The following is a 19,485-nucleotide window of genomic DNA, read 5'->3' on the forward strand; positions in this document are numbered from 1 at the left end:
TCGAGCGGTGGGGCTTGGGGCCCTACGACCATATCGCGCCGTGCGACGGTAATATATTCAGACGAAGGGCTCATCATAAAATAAACAGTTCATAAATACACGCATTATAATCCGGCAATAAACATATGAAGCGTATATTCGATGTCCTAAAGAAAAAATCATTAACGCATTATTGATTATTTCAACAATTTATCAATAAAAACAGTGACATTTTTTTTTTCGAGATCTATCACCGGTTCGACGCCAACTATCGCGACGCGTCGGGCTACACGCATTTTCATGCGGCCCTCGAATACGGCTGCAACTACGCCGCGTGAAAAAGTTCCTCGAGCTCGGCCAGGACCCGAACTGCGTGTGGCTCGAGACCGGCGCGACTCTCCGCTCCATCTGGCGCTGAAGCATCAGCGGGGGAAGTGGGTAAGCGGAGCCGCTGCTCCGTCGAGGCGCCAATCCGAATCTAGCGAATGAGCAGCGCTCGACTCCGCTGCACGTAATGAGCCACCGAGAGTACGACGACGACTTGGTGAAGAGATTCTTCGAGATGGCCGATAACCATAATAATAGCAAGCGTCGAGGTCTGAGAGTCGAGGTCGACGCCAGGGACGAGTTGGGCCGTACGCCGCTGCAGCTGGCCGTGGCGAATTTTCTGCCCGGTGTGGTCCACGTCCTGCTGTATCGCGGCGCCGATCTCGCCGGCTTCCGTTTCCCCGCCGCCGTTTCCGGAAGCCGGACAGATCGAGAAGCGGCTGATGGTGCTTTGTGGGTGGTCGAGCGCCTCGAGCAGCGGGGCCTCGAGCATTATCAAAGGTCAATGAAAGATATTACTGCTCTTCTTTCCCACTTTCATTTATCTCCCATTGATCCGTAGGCATTCTTTCTTTTTTAATGTACTAATTACCATCGTCATTATTAACTCTGAATACTTATGAAATTAAACGAATACATTATTAAGTCGACGCGAGCGAGGTTCATTCGAAGTTGGTGCGGTCGATGCGCACTCCGTATCATAACTTGGGGCCTATGTGACATATATATGTCCGGCCATGTGTTTTATGACAGAAGTGAAAGTCCGCCAGGGACTTTCACTTTCGACCATGTGTTTTTTAATTTCTATACTCAAATATTTGGATCGTGAGCAGTGCAGCAGAGTAAAGAAAGACGAGTCCAGTACGATTCGTCGAGTTCGTGGCTCGCAGCGGCTACAAAGCCGAGCCGCCCAAACTCGACGCGGACGGCAAGCCCGTGTGCTTCGTCGAGTCACGTCGATACATCTCGCGGCTAAAAAAGATCAGCGCCGATACGCGTCGAGATTCTGTTCGAAATCTACGACAATGGATTCGATGCGAATTACCTCGACCGTACGAGACCGGCCACAAGCATTTACACATCGTCGAGAAATTTCTCGAGCTCGGTCGGGTCGATGCCGATCGGCGGGGCGACACGACGGGCGACCCCCCCCCCCCCCCTGCACTTGGCCGCGCAGCACGAGCACAGGAGCAGGATTGAATCGCTGCTGAGACACGGCGCGGATCCGAACTCGACCGCGACGTCTCGGAGATGACTCCTCGTGCACATTATCTGCAAGAAGAGAGATCAGGACGGCGAGCTATTGCGACTGATCTTTGATATTTGCAATGAAAACCGTCCTCCGGTGGAGATCGACGCCCGAGACGAGAAGGGCAACACGGCGCTGCAACATGGCTCTGCCCCATACTTAATCGTCCAATTCACTTGACTAATACGATCGAACTGCTGCTGAGAAATGGCGCCGATCCGAACGTAGCCAACGAGAATCGATCGACTGCTTTTCATTTGGTTTGCAAGAGAGACCTTCGAGACGGCAGCTTCGGCGGAGATGTTTCTCGAGATGAGCCGCGAACGGGACGTGGAGGGCGACTCGCCGCTGCACGTGACTCTGAAATTCGAAAACCAAGAAGCTGGTCGAGCTGCCGCTGAGACGAGGTGCCGGTCCTAATTTGGCTAACGATGTATAGGAGAGACTCCTCCGCACGTTATCTGCGCGATAGAGGGGGACGAGGATGGTTTGGCGCGCCGTCTGCGACGAGATAGGTCACGCGGTGCACATCGATGCTCGGAGCTTGTCGGGCAACAACCCGTTGCACGTGGCTCTGGCCCAAGGACAGACGGAGCTCATCGAAGGCGCCGATTATTCACGCCTCTGCACCTCGTTTGCGAGAGAGATTAGGTCGGTGGAGATTAATTGGTTGGAGACGTTCTTCGGCATAAACGACGAGTTGGGGCGTGCGGTGTCGATCAACGCCGCGAACCGGATGGGCCAGACAGCGCTGCGCGTAGCCACGATTTCGGGCCACGTGATCCGGCCGCTGCTGCGAAGAGGCGCCCGATCCTCGATTAAACCGACGAGGAGGGAGAGACTCCGCTGCGCGTCGTCTGCCAGAACCGAAGCAGCGACTTGGCGACTGCGCTGCTCGACGACGAGGAGTATCGGCCCGTGCCGCTGGACGCCGGCTCGAAGTGGCTCGGCGAGACGCCGCTGCACAGCGCCCTGAGACACGACAATCGAGACGCGACGACGATGGATCTACTCCTCTGCCCATCGTTTGCCGGAGAAAAGACGACGATGGCTTGGCAGAGACATTCTTCAACATCGTCAACGAAAAAAATGAGTCGGACACCGCTTCAATGGGCCGTGGCGAATCTGCTGCCCAATACCGTCGACGCGCTGCTGACTCACGGCGCCGATCTGTCGAGCTTCTCGTTTCCCGCCTGGATCAGCTTTTTCTGCGGCGCCATGACCTGCTGCGGAACTGCTCGAGGCGCGAGGCTACGAACTGGATCGTGCCGACGCCCTCGTGGCTAGGTCATGCGATTCTTCAACGAGCACGAATTGTTCTTGCATCACGACGAAGGTTGGCACGACGACGAGTTCACGGTGGAAGCGAAAAAAATGACCATAAGGCCGGACCTGTCGCTCCACGACTTGGTCAAGTTGCCGGCCCGAGAGGCAGCGGGACGAGTCACGTGTCACGAGTTCTTCGAGTTTTTGCGCAAACCCGAACATGGGCTCGTCTTTGCGAAAGATCGAGCTGCTTTCGTGTTTTTCGGACATTTAGGTTAAATTTCATGGATCGCGACTCGCGAGCACAACGCTGGGCTCAGCGAAAATGGAGCTGAGGCTCTTGAGGCAGTAAGTCATTTTCGAGACTAGCAATCGACTCGATCTTTAGTTGCTTTCCTGTTATTCGAAAAGTTAGGTGATGTTTTATAGACCGTGACTCGCCAGCTCAGCGCTGGGCTCAGCGAAAATCGAGCTGTGGCTCTTGAGGCGGTAAGTCATTTTCGAGGTGAGCAGTCTACTTGACCCGAAAAAACTCGAGTACTCGAAAAAAACGCGAGTACCCGAAAAAACTTGAGTTCTCAAAAAATCGAGTACTCGGCTCGAACTCGTGGAAAAAACTCGAACTCGACGAATCGAGTTTTTTCGAGTACTCGCACAGCCCGATAAATTTTCATCAATTTTTTTTGGTTGAAAAAAATGGATTTTGAAATTTTTTTTTCGTACAAATATCATGAATGATAAAAGGATTATGAAAAAATTTATTTCATAATTTTAGGTCCAAAATGGCATTTTTTATTGGGGTGGCACGGTTACCAGCCATGTTCCAATTACCCGCTTCTCCCCTATATAAACCAAATTCAGTCATGTCAGTACTCCCCAGTACATCTATGATGATGTTATAAGGCTTTCTGCTGTATTAGAGTGAGTTTACTTTTTTCACAAAAATTACTTGCTGTGGTCAATTGGATCACATGCGGACTTGACTGGAATTTCAAACTCATAAGTAAAAATTGTAACATTGAAAATTATTATTGCCGAATTTTATTTTTTTTTACACTTGTTTACTTTTTCCATGTAATTTTAATGAGCTTGAATTGATAGGGTTTTCATGTCTCTAATTATAGGTAAACACAAATAATAAACTTTAATAAAAAGTAAATAAGTGTAGAAAAACGTATTACATGGCCGAAATCGTTAGAAATCTTACATTTTTTTACACTTTTTATTACAGTTTACAACATTATTATGCACTTTATTTTAAATAAAAATTTCCGCTGGGGAAAATAGTTATTGACAATATTGTATCGTTAATTACTTATCAAATATTTTTATAAAAAAATATGAAAAATTTCGCACTCACTCTTTGACTAGAACTAAGAATTTTTTGTTCTTTGCATTTTTTCAATTACAGTCTCTTTTTATTGAGATCGAAATCCCACAAGTGGATTTTACACTAATATTCGTCCGAAAAGCATCAAATCTTGATTAATTATGATATTTATTCGGAATAGTGCAACGAATAATTGTTTGTTAATTATTTTCGTTGTGACGCTAATGCTTTTGTTTGAGTGAGAAAGGAGAATATACACGTATGTGTGATAATTTCCATTATGGGCAACTCATCCGCTCGGCGCCACATTATAATACGACAAGTTAAAAGGCAGCACGTTTAAAGCCGCTTGTTTCACCAAGTACTTAGTCTGCTGATAGTGATCTACGAGCGAACGGATATTAATGTTGAATTAAATTTGATTCGGATTATTCGGGTCGACTCTGTATGGAATATGTCCCTTGCACTATGCACGAATAGTATAGTATTCAAGAATCGCATTTTTCTCGAACTGTATATAAAATATATTCAAATTCGATGCATCTGGGGCAGAGAATAAACTCCACGAGGAACGCACGGGCTAAAAGCCGCATGAAATTTCTCATGCAGCATAAAATTATGAATTACACAATGGCTAATGCGAAGCCGCGGCAAATGCATAAAAGCGTAACTATAATCCTTCTTTGCATTGGGTCAAACGATCCCCCGATCTAATGGGCTTCTCTCTCTCTCCTGTGTATACACACGCAAAAGTCGCGTGAAATCGAATATTTATACAGTGCGTATAGCAGTTCCAGCATAACTGCGACGTTAACTACTCCGAGTGCGTCCTATATATATATCGTACCGTATCCTCTACCTGCGCGGTCTCAAGGATCGCAGCTGCGGAGCGAATCTCGAGCTCTCCTCCTACTCCTCCTCCTACTCTTGCTACTGCTACTGTATGTCGTCGCGAGGCTAAAACACACGTATCTCTCCCATGGAAACCTTTTTTTTTCGACCCCCCCGAACCTTTTTGCGTCCGCAAGCTCGCAAGCTCCATGCATATAATGTATACGCGGGTGGCCGCGCTTGGCCTACATTCGCAGCTGCGGTGGTGGTTGCATGGAATAATTTTAATGAATGAATGTGTGTGTGTGTGTGTGTGTGATCCGCACGCCGTTACATAAGGCTAGCTCGCACGACGATGGTATTATATAGATCCGATCCAAAGCCCGCACGCTATGAATGAAATAGATGCGAGCTCTCTTTGCACACAATGCATAAAGCTCAGGTGAGGGGCAGAAAAGCTCTCCGTCTCTCTCTCTATCGCGGCGGTTGCGACCCAGACGCGCAGGACTCGTGTGTACGTGTGTACAAGGGTAAATTGAGTTTCGCACGCGATGTACGACGGACCGTATACATCATCACGCATGCGTGCAGTTCATTGTGGTGTGTCGCGCGCGCGTAGCACCCACACACACACACACACACACACACGCACACGGATGCACACACACGGACGACGTCCCTCCCGCCAGTATGTATGGACTAGATGGCCAGCACACAGGTACCGAGAGTAAGAGTCGAGTCGAGCTTGCGATTGCGATCGTATAGGTAGTACGTTACAGTCCCCGCAGGCGCGAGCACGCAGGTAGACCCGTCTCGCACCTCTATCCACTACACCTGTACCAACCGAAACGAGAGAGCTTTTTTCGGAAGAAACAGAGAGAGAGAGAGATCATAAAAGAAAAATAGCAAAAAAAAAAAATAAAGGACTCGTTATTGCTTGGACAAATACGAGGAAAGCATATCGACGTGCGCCAGGTGATCAGGCGGAAATAATACCAAAAAAAAAGCTCTCTCGACTGAATAAACGAGAGCAGCAGCAGCAGCAGCAGCAGCAGAAGCAGGAGAATCCGCATACATAAATCACGCAGGCGTAGTGGAGCTTGCGAAGTAGCACCTGCTGAAGGTAAAATTAGCCTGACAAAAAAAAAAACTGCACTGCACAATACACGTATACGCACTGAGAGAGAGAGAGAGAGCGAGAGAGGCCAGGAAATCATCGCCTCCTCCTCCTCGTCTACCTCTGATGTTTGTTGCCCAATTTTCCACCCAATTACGCACGAAATTGCACCTTTTAAGCACTAATTGTCAGCGCGATCTCGCCGTCGGTCAATCGCTGTTTTTTTTTTTTTTTCACGTACTCGTCGCAGGTGCAATCGATCATCGTGTCTATGTGCATGTGTGCGTGTGCATGTGTGGGGGGTACGCGTATCGCGCGCACCTACGTAGACCAGCAGCACACGATATACAGGTTGAAGTTATACCTACGCGTAGCTTTCGTGTGCTGCAGCACCTCCTACGTGTGATCTCGTGTGACGTCTTTGGCGAGGCGGCGACGGCGGCTAAGCTATACATACGCGACGGCCACCACCAGTGATTATGCACGCGAGCTTGCAGCGAGCTTTTGCTGCACCCGATCGCGTGGACTACGCAATTTCGCTCATTTATATATTTTATATACGATCGCACGTACTATATACCTCGCGCGAGCTTTTTCATTAAGCGCGAGATAGCGAAAAAAGAAAAGAAAGGAAAAACACGTACGCTTTCCACGTTATAACGGTAGATATATATTTATATTTATATAAGCGCGTGGATCGTGCTACGAATGCCGAGTAAGTAAGCGCCGAAGGAAAAGGAAAATTACTTTTCTCGCGCTTACGTAAAAGTAAAAAACAGGTAGAAATAAAAAAAATTAATTCCCCGCGCGAGGCTCGAGCTCTAAAAAAAAAAAAAAAAACAAACAAGTATTTTCCATTTACAGCGCGCATTGTAGGTCACATCGCTATACAGGAGGAGGAGGATTTCCCGCCAGCTGAACCCCGTATACACGCATAAATCGAAAGTATATTACACGCGCAACAGATCCCCCGTCGTCGCACATTAGCATGAAGCTGCAGGTCGCGCTGCTCGGCCTGGTCGCGTGCTGGATGAGCGGCGGTAGCGGCGTGGGCAAGGTTGCCGCTTGGGGCGGCCTCTTCAATCGCTTCAGCCCGGAGATGCTCTCGAACATGGGCTACGGCGGTGGCGCGGGTCACGGCAACGGCGGCTTCCTCGGCAGGCAGTCGGCCTTCGTACAGGTAAATTATGAACGATCGTTGAGAAACTTTTTTAAGTTAATCAATCATTTTAACGTTTTGATGAATTAATGCATTTTTGTTGTGTTGTCACGCAGCACGGCGGCTCGCTCAGCGACAACATGCTCGACGAGGGCATGGAGGAGCCCTGCTACGAGAGACATTGCCAGACCAACGAGGACTGCTGCCTCGAGTACGTCTGCATACATCCCGAAGGAGGTGAGTTCAATCAATTACATCTTAATCATTACGAGCTTATATACGACAATAATTTTTTTTTTTTTTTACACTCGCGTTTTCAGAGTGGCCCGACGGACGCTGCATGTTCGTCTACGGCCTGAAGCAGGGCGAGCTCTGCCGCAGGGACAACGACTGCGAGACCGGCCTCGTGTGCGCCGAGGTCGCTGGCAGCGACAGCTTCTCCTGCCAGCCGCCGGTCACCTCCAACAAGCAGTACAGTGAGTAGTACATGATAATAGCCTCCCGCAAGCTCGCGCCTCGAAAAAAGCTCGCTTACGTCGAATTTTTTTTCCACAGGCGAAAGCTGCACGATGTCGAGCGAGTGCGACATCAGCCGAGGCCTGTGCTGTCAGCTCCAGCGCCGACATCGCCAGACACCGAGAAAGGTGCGTATATATATATATATATAACAATGGTATATTATTATATTTCCGTGCTGCTATATCGATTTTATGTGTCACCAGTCGCGGAAAGCTACGATTTCAGCTCGCTCTTTCATTTTTCTATTTATTTTTCCCAATGCCTCTATTTTTTCTTCCACCTCCTCCTTTTTCATCGTCATCATCATCATTATTATTATTATTATTATGACTCTCTCGAGGCATCCAAGTTCTCGAACGAGCCGCGTTGCTCGTAATACGCTCGAATTCTCACGGGTGCAGCGTCAAAGGCTATATACGCGCCAGTCATTATATTATATACGTCGCCTTTGGAGCGCGTCGTCGGCCAACCTAACTATACAGTCTCGAATAAGTCAACTTTTTCCGATATCAGCAGCAACTCCCACGCGACGAGCAAATAATACAAACGCAACTGTCCGTCGTCCTTCGATATTATAATACCGATCCTAATTGGTCGCCACCGTGATACATGACAATTATTTTATTTCATATAGATGTGCTCGTACTTCAAAGATCCGCTGGTGTGCATCGGGCCCGTAGCCGCCGACCAGGTCAAGCAGATCGTCCAGTACACGTCCGGCGAGAAGCGGATCACCGGCAAGAACAATCGACTCTACAAGCGGGGCTACGATTAGACGCGATCGTCACCCGATGATGATGCCTGCAGCACCGTCCGTAATTCCGAGATGCGACAGCAGCGGCTGCAGTAATTAATCTTGCACACCTATCCCCACCTACCCCCTTTATTATTACCCTACGCATATTATAATATTATCGCTTCTTCGCGCGATCGGCTCCGAGACATTATTGAAATATAAACCTTTTTATCATTATATATCGACTTCGTGTAACGAAACTCGACGACAGATGCTATAAGGCGCATTTATGGCGAATATATTATTATCCATTGCATTCACACACCCCACCGCGTGCGGCAATCCTTATATTTTATTATACGCGATTGTGTAAATCGACGAACGAGACAAAAAAAAGTAATTACAGAAACATACGATTCAGTATAGAGATCCACGCATTTTTCGCTGTAAGTGCCCCTTACGGAATATATTTTGCTAGCTACTTTACCGAAGAATAATAATTATTTAGCCTCCTGACAGTAAAAAAGAAATAATGATGTAGAACGCGCACCCGTACGATTAATTATTTTTTTTCGCGCACAATTCCACACGCACTCGCTCGATCGCATTAATGACATTAATATTGATAGATAAAAAAGTATACGCAAGACGTAGTGTGGCTGTACCTTAGACATATATATAGCTTGATCGTTAATTGGCTGTAATAATTCGTTTTTACTCCACCCACCTCACGAGAAATAATAGAAGGTATATGATAGAAACGCAATCTTCCATAATTAACCCAGATCAATAGCTGTGTATTATAAACGTATAAAAGTCCATGTAATAAAAAGCATATTTTACTATATATAGCCCCCCCCCTACCCCCCCGAGAAAAGCCAAAAATGTAACAAACGCGTTTGAATATACAAAAGAAGATTATGAAGAAAAGGTACTAACAATTTTTGAACGTCAGTGTCTTATATTGAGCAAATATTTTGTTACTTTTAAAAAAAGTCACGTAATATGAATTATAACACATTATATCACGGGATGAGAGTGACTTTTCAATGGCTAAACTTTTGAATTATATTGAATATTATCGAGAAACGAGATGATGATTTGCCAGTGACCTCCAGTGATGAGTACACATCATTATTATATAGTGCGATACATGCAAAAAAAAACAACTATTATTATAGAGAAGAAAAACTAATGAAAGTATAATATTATACATATCAAATTGAAAAAGATAAATTTTAAATATCTATTTACACGGAAATGAAAATATTTTCTTTCTCGGTATGCACGATTGTACAATTAAAGAAAAAAAAAACAAATTACATATATTATAAACGATTAAAACATTTCGGAGTTTATTGTAATAATCATGTTGGGCCTGTGGCCGTAATGAGCACCCACCCCTTCCTTTTTTTCTATTAACTAAAATCTCAATTATCATGTAATATATTGAATTATAATAGAAATATAAGAATGACGCATATCAATGTTTATGATAAAACAAAAAAAGTTTATGAAAGTATATATTGATGAAAGTGATACTTACGGATATATTATTATTAATATTAAAAAAAAAAAACAAAGATTAACAAGGTTGTCCACGAGTAACTCGAAAGGTGCAGCTCGGATTGTACGAAAAAAAAAATCGACATATATAGCAGCCGTTCTGTTGATTATTTTTTAACATTTGTTATTCGTAATGAGAGATATAAGAGAGGGAGCGACAAAAAAATGTTGACCGTTTCTAAAAATGTGATTCGAGAACAAAAAATAAGATACCAAATGCAAAATTTTGTTTTGTCATTTGGTTCGATGTAACAAATATATGTAGCGATATAATGTTTGGAATGACACTTGATTAAGTTTGTTTTGCGCCAGGATAATTATAATACACATTTTTATGCTTCCGAATGATAGGTGACGATTTTGCGAATGGATTTGTGAATGTCAATTAAAAGTAATACTTTTTTTTTTCGTTTCTTGTATATTGTGTAATGAAATTGAAAATGATGAAATGCACAAATGAATAAGCTAACTGGAAGTAAGCATGTAATACAAATTATTACGCCTAGTTTTGATGTTTCAGGTAAAAAACTTTGACTGATTTCGAGTATGCTTTTTACGTGTTATTATATTTGTAAACTTGCTATATGAAAAGATTATGATCTTACTTCTCGAAATGCCTTGATAATTGTAGCGAAAAAGCATATATATTTGAAAGTGTCTCAAATCCATATGACTGAATAATACAACACATATCAAGATTTCATCACTACTAATCTTTAAGATACTTGTAAATTTTATTTATATGTAACTATGATATACTGTATTTCTTCATAAATATATATTAAAGTGATACCTCAATATACTAAAAAAACAAGTGGTAGTTTGTAAGGGTTTTTATTTAACAAACAGTCCTTAAGCCTGATTAAGTTTATAATTTTAATAGCTTATATTGCACTCGAACACTGCAATTTATCCATTACTTACAAACATCAATAAAAATGGAAAATATAGAGGACTTATGTACATTTTTCTTATCTACATATACATTTCAAAAACTAAATTCAACAGTTCATTGGAACATAGTTATATAAAATCTTGAATGACATAGCCATTATTAGTTAAAGCAGTTCACACTTGCTTGTTTGATACATACTTCATTTTTACAGCATGTTAGCTCTGTTCTTCATAAAGTTCAGAGTCTACTACAGTCTATGCTACGATTTTGACTGTTTCTTCAGATTTCTCCTTTCGACTACACTAGCCTTTTTGGCTTTTGCGTACTAAAATGTTTAAAAAAAAGATTTTATTTTATGTTCAATCATAGTAGAATAATTATAGAGTAATTAGAATTTATTACCTCTACAAGTTCACTTGATTTCATGTATCCCCATTTATTCAAGTATCTTATACACATAGTTGTGCCTCCTATTAAAAAATATTTCAATATGAATATGAATTTTTTCAAAAAAGAGAAATCTATAATTAATTAATTTACTTACCAACAGTAACCGTATATCTGACTGGTGTGAATACCTTGTATAAAGCATAAGTAACAGCCCAATGACCAGCACTGGACCCTCGTATCTTCTCTAAATATTCTTCACTCAATTTTAAGTATTCCAAAATGCCAACAATGTCGACTCCACTATAAATATAAATTTTATCAATATATTACTTGGACCTGGAATGTTAGCATTTTGTACTTGAATAAAACAATTACTTTTTAGCTGCAATATAAAAGATGGATGCCCATCCAATAGATGTTACAACATGTACAGGTATAAGAATATGCCAATAGTCTTTTCCTAATTGTTTCATTTTTTGAAATATTGATGGCTTTGCAGCAGCTGGAGGCTCATGACACACTTTCTCACATGTTGCATCCTTTGTTGAGCTCTCAGGCTTAGTTGATGTGCTATATTTAACTGCACTCAGTTCATATTTACATACATTCAGTTTTGGTAAATCTAGTAATCCTAGATTCTTCAAATTGCAATGAACATTTGATTGACAATGACGGTACCTATGGTAATCTGCAGCATAACATTTCATACATATAGATTGTGAATATAATTACCAAATCAATACTGTTATATCACCTCAATAAAGTGAGTATTTACCTGAAAATTGCATCTGCTCACTGGCAGAGCAAATTTGCACATGATGTATCGCTGGCAAGAATTTTGATGTCGACTGCTGGATTCTAGGCATTAATAGCTTGGCATATTTGGCTCCTGAGTTTATTATAAGCTCCATTTTTTAAACGAGCCGCCGAAATGTACTACTTGCAGTAATCTGCAGAGCAAGAGTAATAGATTTTATAACCAACAAGTGCAAAATGAGATTACAGTAGTGCAAATGATAGTTGTACCGTTTTATGACAAAGAAATGTAAGTCGAAAATAAAAAGTTTTGGTTGAGTTTGAATCGGCCGAGTCGAGCAGCACAAAATAACGGCTGTTTGTCTACATATTTAGTTAAACATATCCCACTTTCGCACTGCGTAGACGTGCAGAGATGTACAACTCAAGCAGTCGACGTCGTCGGTCTCAAAGTGTGCGAATACCTATGAATGAGGATCGTGCAATACTGCTTTGAAGCCTCTTCTAGAATTTAAAAAAACGCGTTGAGTGACGTGACGTGCAAAAAATCATTGTGAGACCGTCTTCAAAGTGTTAAAATACCAACGTTGTTTTCGAGCATGCTCGTGTTTTTGTTTGCAAACAGTGGCATATAATTTGAGAGTTGAAAAAATGAACAATGAGACGGAGTCGATCGAATGTCCGATATGCTCGATACAATGTTCCGCTGCAAGTATCGAGGCTCACGTGCAAAAATGTCTCTTTTTGAGCGAATCGAGCAGCGGTTCGAATCATTCAAAAAGTACGTTGACTGATCCCGGAAGAGAACCTGTTAAAAGTGCTTCGGCTGAGTTGAGAAAAACACCGAACAGGTTGAGGAACGAAACTCCTAGAAAAGAAGGAGTGAAAAGATCTTCGAGTAATTTGGACAGCGATAATTTTACGGTATTTGCAAAAAAACCTAGGCATGATACAGATCAAAATGATTCAACAAACAAAAATGATTCAAGCAATGTTCCCAAGTGTAGCAAGGTAATATTATAATCATTCAATTCAATTTTTTTTATTGAAAGTGTCATCTGTATGTTTGTTGCAGAAATTTTGCAATAAAAACAAAATTCCTCTTGCTGAAAAAATGCGTCCTTCCGATATGAACTCCTATGTTGGACAAAGTCATGTGGTAGGATCTGAGAGTATTTTTTTTCAGTTGCTCAAAAACTCAGAAATTCAAAACACCATCTTGTGGGGTCCACCAGGATGTGGCAAGGTACATTATTGTTTTTTCAAAAGTATTCATTTACTGAAATATTGATAAAAAATGTGTACTTGTAGACGTCTCTTGCAGCAGTTGTGGCAAACATGTGCAAAAATGTGTCAACCAAAAGTTATCGTTTCGTCAAAATTTCTGCAGCAGTTGCTAACATTAATGATGTAAAGAAAGAAATTTCAATAGCCATCAATGAACTTAAATTTAGGCGGCATACAATTATGTTTGTTGATGAAATTCATCGATTCAATAAAATACAACAAGATACTTTTCTGCCTCATATTGAAGCAGGAAATATTATCATCATTGGAGCCACTACTGAGAACCCTTCATTTAGCTTAAATAAAGCTATAATAAGTAGATGTAAAGTCATTCAATTAGAAAAACTCAGTGTTGATGATTTAATTCAAATTCTAACTAGAGCTGTAGAAAAATCAGGAGGAATAGTTATTGAATTTATACAAGAGGTAAAAATAATTCAAGAATACATTTTCTTTTCTTGAAAAGAATAATTTAACAGATTTGTTAAATATATTTTTAAAAATAATTTTTTTTGCAGATAGTTAGTGATTGTCATGATCATTTTTTGGTCGATAAAAGTACAATAAAATGGCTTGCGGAAACGTCAGACGGAGATGCGCGTATTGCGCTTAGCGGATTGGAATTAGCAATACAATCTAAAGTAGTATGCGACTGTATGTCTTTTCAAGAAGAACAACAAAGAATTTCACTAGATAACATCAAAGATAGTCTTAAAAAGTCTCATTGTTTGTATGACAAGAAAGGAGATGAACATTACAACATGATTTCTGCTCTTCACAAATCTGTCAGAGCTAGTAATGTTAATGCCTCTCTATATTGGTTGACAAGAATGTTAGTTGGAGGTGAAGATGTAGCGTACATAGGAAGAAGAATGATACGCATGGCTGCAGAAGATATTGGCTTAGCAGATCCAAAAGCTTTAGGTACCAAATTTTGTTAATAACTTGTTTTTTATAGAGAAACAATTATTTCAATATATATTTAATGTTTTGTTACAGGTCACATTATAGATTCTGTACAGTCATGCAAGGAACTGGGAAATACAGAATGCGGAGTAATTTTAGCTCAATGTGCTGTGTATCTGGCCAGAGCTCCAAAATCGCGTTTGATGGATAAAGCTTACAGGGCTGCTGAAAAAATCGTTATTATGCACAAGGATTCGCAATTCCCAGTTCCGCTGGAATTGAGATGTAGTCCAAAATCCCTCAAAAGTAATGAATCGGAGAGCGATGGTAAAAAACGATACTTACCCAAGGAAATTGAAGATTGCTTCGATTAATTGTACAAAAATATTACACTTAAAATTCAGTATTTTATTTGATAAAATAAGATATCGTTGAGCGATATATACATAAAAAATATAATTTTTACAACAAACGAAAACTACAGGTTCATTATTTTCATAACTCTTCACATTTTTTGCGCAAAAAATCATTCACCGTTACGTAAGTTTTTTGTTTCCACAAAATGTTAAATTAATTCGAGCAGATTCGTACGCGGAGCAAAAACCGCGATGCTGTGCGATGTATATTATAGATTAAAAAAAAAAACTTTAAAGCGTTGCCGGTGTATATAGTTAATGAACGATCGTGTAAAACGATCGCGAACGAGGTCAAGTGCTTTTAACCGAAAAAGGGCTTGAGCATCGATGTATTTACATAATATGTACATGATATATTTACAGGGTAATTATATAGACTTTTTACAAGATTTACAAAGTGGCCGCGCGCGACATGTAGCGCAGTCCACGCGTGTGTGATAAATAATAAAAAAACAGGCTCAGAAAAACCAGGGGTTTTTACTGCGCTTGGCAAATTGCCCGGTGACGCGATTGATCCACGGCTTGAAGTGGGTCATCTTCATGTAGACGCCGGGCAGATAAGGAGCGGCGCACTTGATGCCGTGGGACACGGTGCCGACGAGCATCCACCTGCCGTTGGGCTGCAGCATGCTCAAGGGACCCCCGCTGTCGCCCTGCGTACGTGAGAAAAAAGAAGAAATACGGAGATGAGAAAAATTCGGACATTGGAGAGAGAGAATTACTTGAGCATGTCAACTTTACCTCGCAGGCGTCTTTCTGGCCCGTAGCGAAGCCGGCGCACAGGAAGCTGTCGACGATCTTCTTCGTCTGGCCGGCCCTCGTCTGATTGAACATGAACTGGCAGACGGAGTTGTCGATTATCGGCACCTTGACCTTTTGCAAGACGTGAGCTATCTCTCCATCGGCTGACGAAACGAGAAACAAAGAAAAAAAAGTCACTATCGGTAAGTCAAAGAAAGCAGAGCTAATAGCCAAAAGACTGAACACCCACGATGCTCGACTCGGCCCCAGCCCGTTGCCCAGGCGTAATCGCCGTCGTAGTTCTTGTTGAGATCGTCGGGCAGGCAGATCGGTATGATGTGCTCGTCGAACTTGATGGGCTTGTCGAACTCGAGCACGGCCAGGTCGTTCTCGAAGGTGGCGCTCTCGTAGTCCGGATGGACGATGATGCGGCTGGCCTTGCGCGTCACGCTGCGCTTCGGCGGATTCCGGCTCTTCGTGTCCCACTCGCCGAACACGGCGTACAGCGAGTTGAACAGGCTGCGCGAAATTCACAACAAAAAAAAAAAAAAAAAAGAGGTATTGCATTATAGATTTGCGGTGCGTAAGCTTTCGAGAGCTTGCGGCGAGCTTACCTAGGCTGACAGTGGGCCGCGGTGAGGACGTGTCTGTCGGTGATGAGGACGCCGCCGCACTTGTTCTTGGGCGCGAAGCCCAGCCAGGAGGTCTCCTGGATCATCACCTGCCAGGGCCACTCGCCGAAGTAGGCGTTCTCGCCGCCGACGATTCGAGCGCGTCGCTTCTTCGTATTCTGAGCCAGTGGCCTTATTCCGCAAACTGTTTATTTATTTATTTTTTTTTTCGGTGAGAGAAAAAAGAAACAATGTATTCCGTTATCATAGTCAGCTGGTAAATCAAGCGAAATCACGCGTTTCACTTACTCGATCGGAAGTGGGCATTGGGCGTGATCTTGGGGAACGGCGTGGTCGTGCGCTTGGGCTTCGGGGTCGTCACCGCTGCAGCTTCGACCTGGACGCTGGTCGTGGGTCTCTTGGTAGTGGAGGCCTTCTTTTCGGTCGGTTTTTTCGTAGTGGACGTCGTAGTACTTGGTGCCGTTGTCGTCGTCGTTGAGGTCGAGGTCGTTGAACTTTCGCTCGCCGTCAGCACGGCTTCGGGCTTCTTATTCACGGAAGTTGCATCGGTGACATTTGGTTTCTCCGTGGTAGAAGTCGTCGTGGTGACGTTCTTCTTGTAGACGATGTCCTTCAAGTCCTGAAAATTCGGCTGCAAGGACTGGACTATCTTCTTGACGAGCATGTTGATCTTCAGCTCCAAATCTGGATCCTCGAAATCGGGCATCGGAATTTTATCGGCGATCGAGTCCGGACCGGAAGTCGTCGTCGTCGTTGTCGTCGTCGTTGGGCCGGAAGTTGTTGTTGTCGTTGTCGTTCTCGGCGTAGTCGTCGCATCGTCCGGCGAACTTTGCACCGTCGCCAGGGTAGCGGCAAAAGTAACCGGTGTCGAATTCACCGGCACGGTTTCGCCGCTCGGAGTAGAAGTCATCTCCGGTGACTCGGTCACCGCTGCAGTGTTCAACTCTGCTGCTGCCGTGATTGCTTGCTCGACGATTTCTTCGATCGTCGTCACCTTCATCGTTGTCGACGTCGTCGTCGTCGATGTCGCGTCGTCCTTCAAACTCCTTACGGTCGTCGTCGTCACGGGATCGGCAATAGTTTCGCCGCCGAGCGTTGGGTCGATCATCGGAGGCGTCTCGGTCACCGCCGCCTCGGTGGTCGAATCCATCGGCTTGACACTTTGTTCGATCGTCTTCGTACTCGTTGTTGTTGTCGTCGTTACATTTTCATTCGATTCCGTGGTATTGATTTCACCAACGGTAGCGTCGGTGACATTTAATTTTTCGAAAGCTACGCTATTTAATAGAAATTCCACCGCGCTCGAAATTACAGCTGTAGTAGAAGACGTTGTTGTTTGATCGACTGGAAAATATCACACGCGCACACACCCACAGAAAGTTTTATAATATAATACACCTAATTCGTATGCTCTGATTTATAAGTGTAATACACCGAGATTTCGATTCTCTCACCTGGGAAAGCGGACGAGCTGCTCGTCGTTGTCGTTGTCGTCTCGGGGCTGCTCGCGACGAAGTAGTTCTTGGGCAGCTGACAGCAGGCCCCGATCATGAATCCGTCCCGGCAGGTGTCGATTACCGACCCCCTCAGGCGCAGACAGTCCTGGTGAAACATGCATATGGTCGGCCGCTCGGGCTCCAGGTCCACGGCGTTCTCGTGCTTGCACGGCTTCAGGGACATCTTGTAGCCCTCGAATTTTCCCTGGCATCGCGGCGTTGCCGTGATCGCCAGGATCGCCAGGACGATCGTCGGCGCGATCGTCTTCGAATTCATCTGCGAAACGTTCGTTGTATTATATCGGTGAAAAGCTCGAGCGCGGTTATTCACTGGGCACGCATTTTCTTATAAACTAGTTTAGCGAATTGCACATTGTAAACAAGTCGCGGATGCGACTCCGTGTAATAATATCCACCCACTGCGCAGCACGGACCGTATCATTAATTGCCATAATACAAGTCGTTCGATGTTAATGATACAGCCGCGCGCGCGTATATATGGGATAGAGAGAAAATCGTCGTGATTAAGGTTTTCCGAGTCACCCGATTTTATTCTCTCTCTTTTTGTAATTAATACGTTGCATTCGATAAATTGCACTTACCTCGAACGGACTGGAATTACTGCAGAAACAATTCGAAACGACGATGCGGCTTCGGAAGCATGAGCGAATCAGGAGTCGAGAGACGATCGCTCGGAGCAGTACAGGTACAGAGACAGACGCACTCGCGCGCACAAAAATAAAAAAAAAAAAGAAAGAAAAGTAGAGAAAGATGAAAAAAAAAGGCGGAAAAAATCCGCTAAATCAGGGAGAAGCCAAGGAATACCGCGCCGCGAGCCGCGCGAGGCGTGCGAAGGATGACGACGAGCTTTCGAATGTGGGTCAGCTCGGAGAAGATACATACATGATACGCGAAAGACGCGCGCGAACTCGCACACAAAAACGGAATCTCGCGTGTGTCTGTGTGTATCGGAGAGAGAGAGAGAGAGTCGAAATAGAGCCCCGCGTCACTGTACAACACACGCGGAACGATCGGCCCCGAGAGAGAGAGATGCTCGCGAGCCACTTGTTGCCGCTTAACTGGTTAATACGAAAGTATATAAATGTGCTCCGCTCGCGTAAAGAGAGAGAGAGAGATGATTCCAAAAATGTGTTCTAGTATCTCCTCCTTCTATATAGTGTCGCCGTCGCCGGTGCCGCTGTGCATCCTCGTGCGCGACTATATTCCCCGTATAGGTACAACACGCGATACACCCAGTGGCGGTGGATCGGCATTCGGCGGCGGCTACGACGACGGCGGCGGCGGCGGCGTCGAGCTCCCCTTTCACTTGTAAAGGTGTACTTATTATATAGGTACATATACACGCGTGAAATACCGAGCGACCAGCCCCGCCGCGCGTATATACATATAGCAAATAAATATACAAAGTCACGTATTGGTATGATGCGCGATACACATGTGGTGGCTACAGAATGTCCGAATGGATGCCCCCTTGCTCCACCCACTTACGGTTCTCTAACTATATACATACAGGTATGTGTGTACCTGTACGCGTGTGTCCGTCCGTCCGTCCGCGAGGCATGTATGTATGTATATATAATATTATAAATATATACACGTATCGACGCGCAGCAGCAGCAGCAGCTCTCGCGGGAGAGTACAGCGCGTATATTACCACCGCGAGAAAGAGAGAGAGAGAGAGAGAGCACATACATCGCGCGCCGAACGGGATATAATGTGCGCTGCTGCCGATGCTGCTGCTGCTGATGCTCGGATATGACCTGCTACTTGTACGTATGTACCCGAGCGCGATGATGCCGATGATATTTCACTTCGCGCGCCGAAGCAGGATCGGCAAATATACATATAGCTCCGTGTTTCTTTCTT

The 19,485-nt window shown here is 44.0% G+C and overlaps 4 protein-coding genes across 5 annotated transcripts; 2 read left to right on the top strand and 2 right to left on the bottom strand.

The window, feature by feature from the left end:
* Positions 1-5,728: 5,728 nt before the first annotated feature.
* On the top strand, positions 5,729-9,398 carry LOC106654640 (prohormone-3). Its single transcript, XM_014374597.2, has 6 exons — positions 5,729-6,105; positions 6,964-7,279; positions 7,375-7,495; positions 7,579-7,734; positions 7,814-7,902; positions 8,412-9,398. The coding sequence occupies exons 2-6, from the start codon at positions 7,088-7,090 to the stop codon at positions 8,550-8,552; spliced, it is 699 nt and encodes a 232-aa protein (XP_014230083.1). The 5' UTR covers positions 5,729-6,105; positions 6,964-7,087; the 3' UTR covers positions 8,553-9,398.
* Positions 9,399-10,897: 1,499 nt separating this feature from the next.
* On the bottom strand, positions 10,898-12,572 carry LOC106654627 (uncharacterized protein C18orf19 homolog A). 2 transcript variants are annotated; one of them, XM_014374575.2, is made up of 6 exons: positions 12,391-12,572; positions 12,140-12,314; positions 11,740-12,052; positions 11,519-11,664; positions 11,377-11,444; positions 10,898-11,299 (listed from the first exon to the last, which is right to left on the bottom strand). In XM_014374575.2, exons 2-6 carry the CDS (start codon positions 12,273-12,275, stop codon positions 11,234-11,236), a joined length of 729 nt encoding a protein of 242 aa, XP_014230061.1. In that variant the 5' UTR covers positions 12,276-12,314; positions 12,391-12,572; the 3' UTR covers positions 10,898-11,233. The 2 variants fall into 2 exon arrangements, with proteins under 2 accessions (XP_014230061.1, XP_014230062.1); XM_014374576.1 differs by lacking the exon at positions 12,391-12,572 and having other exon boundaries at positions 12,140-12,384.
* Positions 12,573-12,718: 146 nt separating this feature from the next.
* Positions 12,719-14,698, top strand: LOC106654571 (ATPase WRNIP1-like). Its single transcript, XM_014374495.2, has 5 exons — positions 12,719-13,131; positions 13,196-13,366; positions 13,432-13,833; positions 13,926-14,331; positions 14,407-14,698. The coding sequence occupies exons 1-5, from the start codon at positions 12,772-12,774 to the stop codon at positions 14,685-14,687; spliced, it is 1,620 nt and encodes a 539-aa protein (XP_014229981.1). The 5' UTR covers positions 12,719-12,771; the 3' UTR covers positions 14,688-14,698.
* A 489-nt stretch (positions 14,699-15,187) lies between these two features.
* Positions 15,188-17,875, bottom strand: LOC106654572 (transmembrane protease serine 11B-like protein). Its single transcript, XM_014374496.1, is given in 6 exon segments — positions 15,188-15,382; positions 15,471-15,625; positions 15,715-15,989; positions 16,085-16,286; positions 16,391-17,416; positions 17,557-17,875. Coding segments are annotated over 6 exon segments (2,172 nt in total).
* Positions 17,876-19,485: the final 1,610 nt, after the last annotated feature.

This window comes from Trichogramma pretiosum, unplaced genomic scaffold, assembly GCF_000599845.2.
Source record: "Trichogramma pretiosum strain Unisexual culture from Peru unplaced genomic scaffold, Tpre_2.0 scaffold23, whole genome shotgun sequence".
In the NCBI taxonomy this organism is placed as follows: Eukaryota; Metazoa; Arthropoda; class Insecta; order Hymenoptera; family Trichogrammatidae; genus Trichogramma; species Trichogramma pretiosum.

Coding starts and splice junctions, on each gene's coding strand:
- LOC106654571 (XM_014374495.2), top strand. CDS start 12,772: ATGAACAATGAGACGGAGTCGATCGAATGTCCGATATGCTCGATACAA. Junction 13,132..13,195: donor ATGTTCCCAAGTGTAGCAAG/GTAATATTATAA, acceptor TGTTTGTTGCAG/AAATTTTGCAATAAAAACAA. Junction 14,332..14,406: donor AGCAGATCCAAAAGCTTTAG/GTACCAAATTTT, acceptor GTTTTGTTACAG/GTCACATTATAGATTCTGTA.
- LOC106654627 (XM_014374575.2), bottom strand. CDS start 12,275: ATGGAGCTTATAATAAACTCAGGAGCCAAATATGCCAAGCTATTAATG. Junction 11,665..11,739: donor TTTTATATTGCAGCTAAAAA/GTAATTGTTTTA, acceptor TTATATTTATAG/TGGAGTCGACATTGTTGGCA. Junction 11,445..11,518: donor CAGATATACGGTTACTGTTG/GTAAGTAAATTA, acceptor ATTTTTTAATAG/GAGGCACAACTATGTGTATA.
- LOC106654640 (XM_014374597.2), top strand. CDS start 7,088: ATGAAGCTGCAGGTCGCGCTGCTCGGCCTGGTCGCGTGCTGGATGAGC. Junction 7,280..7,374: donor GGCAGTCGGCCTTCGTACAG/GTAAATTATGAA, acceptor GTTGTCACGCAG/CACGGCGGCTCGCTCAGCGA. Junction 7,903..8,411: donor ATCGCCAGACACCGAGAAAG/GTGCGTATATAT, acceptor TATTTCATATAG/ATGTGCTCGTACTTCAAAGA.